Genomic DNA, 5,289 nt, shown 5'->3' on the forward strand with positions numbered 1-5,289 from the left:
TTTTAAAATAAAAATTAATTAATATTACTTAATCAAAAGTTTGTTCCTTATATAAAAGAAATACTAATTTGTAATAACGTATAAAGCAATAGTGCATGAAGATATGTTAGTTTTACACGTGGTTTGTTTTGATGTGTCACAAGAAAATTTTGGTGACCTAATTAATAGATTTTGTTTTGATTAATAGTGGGAGTGATTTGTTGTACATTGAAGTACTACCAAAAATACATTAAAATGATGAGGATCAGATTCCATGAATCACAAGCAACATATATTATAAGCAAAAGTGAAATCATTTACCATTATAAGAATCAAGAAGGGGAGATATTCAACAAAAAGAAAGAATGGAAGTTCAGATTTACTTCGATTTGTAGTATCTTGATAGTATCACTACAACATATATATTTTAACCCTAGTAATAAAAAATAAAAAATATTACTAAAAGGTTATAAAAAAATTCATTATTAAAACACTTTAGTAATCTAGTGTTCTTTACATCCACCTATCAATTTAAATTTTTTGAATCTCTTATCACCTAAAGGTATAAAATTCGATTTTTATTAATTTCGAAAGAAAAAATTTCGATATAACGCCAATAAAAAAATTATACAAAAATTTACACAAATTCAAAGAAATTACATGGGGTGAGTTTGTAATAATAATAATTATTTATTTATGTATTTTATATATTCCCTTATTATAAATAATAGTTGCAAGGACATGGCATGTAGGACAATTTTTTTATATAATTATCAGATATATAACTATTTATATATTTTTTTATTAATTTAAATTTTTAGAAGAAATAATTTTATGACAAAAATAACAATATTCATTTAAACTTATTATATACATTTTTCCATCAAAATTTGATTAAAGAGTTGAGGATATAGGGTAAATTAAACAAAATAAAATCTGTTTAGAGTTTAGGATCTTTTTTTTGTTATTATTATCTTCTAATAATTTTTAGGAATTCTATAACCTTTATAAATAAAAATAGTATTAAATGAAGATTAAAAAAATGAAAGTCTATGAATGTGACTTGAACTTTACCAATCATAGTATGAAAGAGATGAAAATCATATGATCAATACCAAAAAATTAAAAGGTAAAATTGTTGAAAAATAACCAATTGAATGCAAACACTCATCTAAGACAAAAACGTAACAATCCTAAATTCCATACCAATTGTAATTTGCTTTAAATGAAAACATTCTCTACAACTCAAAATAACCCTTGGCTTTTAATTTATTAACCAACAAACTAAACATCTAAATTAGCAAGTAAATTATATAGAGAACACAAAAAAAAATTTGGGTACTCAACAAAAACATCTATTTGTAGTAGTAAGGTTATTATGGAATGAGTGCAAACAAATGTGTCACGTGATTAAGGGATATATATAAAGGATTTAATTTTGATACGGTATAAAATGGTTTTATACGTATGTCTATTTACATAACGTTACATCAACAAAAATAATTATTTTTTATATTAATTACGTAAATAATTATCTAAAAAACGAATATAATTATATAACTGTAAAGAATATTTTAAACTGTTAGTGTATTAAAATTAAACTCGATATATAAATGTGTTTGGGTAAGGGAAAAGAAACGAAAAGAAAGGAAAGGAGAAGAAAGCATTTTGGGTACGTAACGCGTGGTTAAGTAAAAGAGTGTATATGTGTATGTGTGTAAGTGTTGTGTGTGGCCCAATATCATTAATTATTATTAATTTATTATTATTATTATTATTAGAACAACATTGCAACTACATTAAGTGTTGAGCTGGCAATTTTATTTGGTATTGCATGGTTTATTTTGTGTGGCCCTCAAAGCCTATATGCTTTCTAAAGCAACCATACATACATGATTCATTCATACTTTCAATAAAATCATAATGTCCATGCAAAATTGTACTAATTAATAATTATTTTTTTAAATAAATAATCTACTACATACACATACCCTTCCATGCACCCTATATATAGGGGATTCTATTCTCTTTGAAATGAGTGTGACAGAGAGAAATTTAATTTAGAGAGCAAAGTAGCTTCTTCTTCTTCCCCCCTTCACACAAGGGAGTTTTTGAATAGAGAGATTTTAATTAATTATTCCAAAACCAACATTCAACCATGGCACACAGTCCTTTAGTTTTCATCTTTGGAATTCTAGGTATGTTTACAAAAGAAAATTAAATTCATCATTTTGCATTATTATTGTTATGTGTATATTCTCCTCTTCTTCTACTTCCTCTTCTTGTTCTTTCTAGTGAAATTATTATTTATTTTCATTTCTATATAATTTTTTTCCTTATAGAAACATGAACTAATATAGTTTTTCTTGTTAATTATTATTGTAGGCAACATTGCTTCCTTTGTATGCTTTCTAGCACCACTGTAAGTATATCTATATATCTAGCTATGATCTTTCAATATAATAAACTTTAAATTATTATTATTATTATTTATTAATTAGTAAATCAAGTAGTGATGAACACATGCATGTGCTTTTTTTTTTCAGACCAACATTTTATAGAGTATGCAAGAAGAAATCAACAGAAGGATTCCAATCAATTCCATATGTGGCAGCACTCTTCAGTGCAATGCTTTGGATCTTCTATGCCTATGTCAAAACCGGAGAAACTCTTCTTATCACAATCAATGCATTTGGTTGTGTCATTGAGACTATTTACCTTGCCATTTTCATCACTTACTGCCCCAAGAAAGTTAGGGTTAGTAATTACATCTAACTAATCAAAAATATTTTTATAGATGAAAACCTCACGTACAATTATCTTTATATAAATACGACAGTTAAGGCATTACAACAGATGCAGATAATAGCAACAGTGTTTTTTGTCGCCAATTTTCCGCTGCTAATGCTCATCTCTGTTGTTGTAATGAGAATCGTTAGATGATTTTATATGTTTGACTAAATTATCATCTAACGATTCTTAGCTATAACTTCATATGAAAACAAATATACAAAATTTTTTTGCTTTTATTATAACTATATAACTAACATTATTGTTTGATATTGTAGATGTCCACATTGAGGATGATTCTATTATTGAACTTTGGAGGATTTTGCACAATTGTTCTATTAACACATATCCTAGCAAAAGGAGCAAATCGTCCCAAGCTTCTTGGATGGATTTGTGTTGTCTTTGCCACTAGTGTTTTTGCAGCACCTTTGAGCATCATTGTAAGTATATATATAAAAAGTAATATGAATTTCTCATTGAATCTTACTTTATATATAATATATACTAATTAATTTTTTGTTTCCAATTTCAGAGGACGGTTATCCGAACCAAAAGCGTGGAGTTCCTTCCTTTTCCTCTTTCTCTTCTTCTCTTTATTAGCGCAATCATGTGGCTATTGTACGGCATCTTTCTCAAAGACATCTACGTTACTGTGAGTATAAAATAATTTTATATTAATATTGATAATTAGTGTATATAAATTAGTGAACACTCACATGTAATTGTCTTAATATAAAGTTGATAGTTGAGACCTGTTAAATAATAATTAAATTAATATGCGAAATCATTTGATGATTTTCAACTTCACACGAAAATAACTGCATATAAATTTTTATCGTATAAATATATTTTATAATGCAATTATAATTTTTACATGAGAATATTTTTAAAATAATATATTTAATAATTTGTATTATTATTTATATAGAGATTGGATTAGCAGATTCTAGTAATTACTAGATTCTAGTAATTATTTGTCCTTATGGAAAATGCATGAAAAAATGTTGTAACCATGTGTTTTGTGTATGGACAGCTCCCGAACGTTGTGGGGTTAACATTTGGAACGGTTCAAATGGTTCTCTATGCAATGTATCGAAATAAAAAACCGGTTCAAGATGAGAAGCTACCAGAACACAAAGCTGTCGACATTGAAAACAACATCGAACAAAGCGTCGAAGACGAGAAGAAAAAGCAAAAGGAGGAGGAAAAACGCGATACTGAGAAAGTAGAAGTAGTAGTAAAAAACATAGAAATGAAAGAAACAAAAGAAGAAAAAGAAAAAGAGAAAAATGAAGATTCATCATCACAAAAAGAAAACAACCAAACAGAAGTTAAGGACAAGAATGACAACAATAACAACAAGTCATGAAGTGAATAGTATAGAGAGTTTGGAATTATTAAGGGTGCCTCTAGCTTCAATATGATTAAGATCTTCTTCTTCTCTATGATGATGATGATAATGATGATCTCTCTCATCTATGTTGTGGGGTTCTTCAATTTACGTGTAAAATTGTGAAACGCTTAAAACAAAATTAAAAGCTAAGGGGTAGTATGGGACTATATGCCTCTTGTAGATATATCTTTTTCTATAATTATTGTTATTATTATTATTATTGTTATATCCCTCTCTTTATACATAGTTATTTTTAACTTGTTTTGGTTACTCCTTTATTTTATGTAATTTTATATTTGTTTTCATTAATTTTATATTATATAATATATGCCCCCGGATCCAGGGAAGTTCATATAGAAATTGTCCCCACTTCATTATTGTTGTTATTAATTATGATAAATATATATATATATATATATATATATAAGTTTGAAAAATACTTATAAATTTGTTTTTATATATGCAAACAATCGTATATTGTCACACTAATAAAAATAATTAATTTTTAAATTTTTTATTTAAAAGATTATTTAAATACATAAATCTTATTGGTCAACCTAAAATTTTTTATATTATTAATACATTAAAATTAAATTCTTAATAAATTGTTATAGAAGTTTTAATTAAAGCATTGGTTATTGGTTGGTAGTACTAAGGTTTTGTTAATAAGAAGTGTTAATAACAAAATCTTTAATACATATTTTTTTCGTTGGTGCATGGAGCATAAACCCTTATTAATATAATTAGTGATGGAAAAACTAATCATTAAATATACTCAATAGTAGTTGGTAAAAAGTTATTTATTATTCCAAAGTTCCTATCATATGTGCATGGTCCGGATCGACATGAAGAAAAAGTTTAGATTATTACATGTTTCTTCTTTTTTTTTTGTGATGATTTTTTTTTCTTTTTAACAATAATTTTTTAAAATTTTTATATGCATTGATGTCATAAATTTTGACAATGATGTTCCAACAAGGGACAAAATAAATAGTTGAAACTTGAAAGCGACTCATCAAGACACTAATACGACCAATTCGCCGCAAAAAAATCTACTCAAAGAAGTTATAGAGCGAAATTGTTGTAATTTATGTTCTTTTATTTTGATTAACAAACTTTCTTTCATT

The 5,289-nt window shown here is 26.2% G+C and overlaps 1 protein-coding gene across 1 annotated transcript; it reads left to right on the forward strand.

The window, feature by feature from the left end:
- Positions 1–1,804: 1,804 nt before the first annotated feature.
- LOC112708127 (bidirectional sugar transporter SWEET12) lies at positions 1,805–4,522 on the forward strand. Its single transcript, XM_025760273.2, has 6 exons — positions 1,805–2,177; positions 2,365–2,401; positions 2,526–2,736; positions 3,048–3,209; positions 3,302–3,421; positions 3,803–4,522. Exons 1-6 carry the CDS (start codon positions 2,138–2,140, stop codon positions 4,136–4,138), a joined length of 906 nt encoding a protein of 301 aa, XP_025616058.1. The 5' UTR covers positions 1,805–2,137; the 3' UTR covers positions 4,139–4,522.
- Positions 4,523–5,289: the final 767 nt, after the last annotated feature.

Source organism: Arachis hypogaea, chromosome 8, assembly GCF_003086295.3.
Source record: "Arachis hypogaea cultivar Tifrunner chromosome 8, arahy.Tifrunner.gnm2.J5K5, whole genome shotgun sequence".
Taxonomy (NCBI): domain Eukaryota; kingdom Viridiplantae; phylum Streptophyta; class Magnoliopsida; order Fabales; family Fabaceae; genus Arachis; species Arachis hypogaea.

Bases quoted from the DNA above. Each gene is read 5' to 3' on its own strand.
- LOC112708127 (XM_025760273.2), top strand. From the start codon at position 2,138: ATGGCACACAGTCCTTTAGTTTTCATCTTTGGAATTCTAG. The intron at 2,402-2,525 runs GTAAGTATATCT...TTTTTTTTTCAG, and splicing joins GTATGCTTTCTAGCACCACT to ACCAACATTTTATAGAGTAT. The intron at 3,422-3,802 runs GTGAGTATAAAA...GTGTATGGACAG, and splicing joins TCAAAGACATCTACGTTACT to CTCCCGAACGTTGTGGGGTT.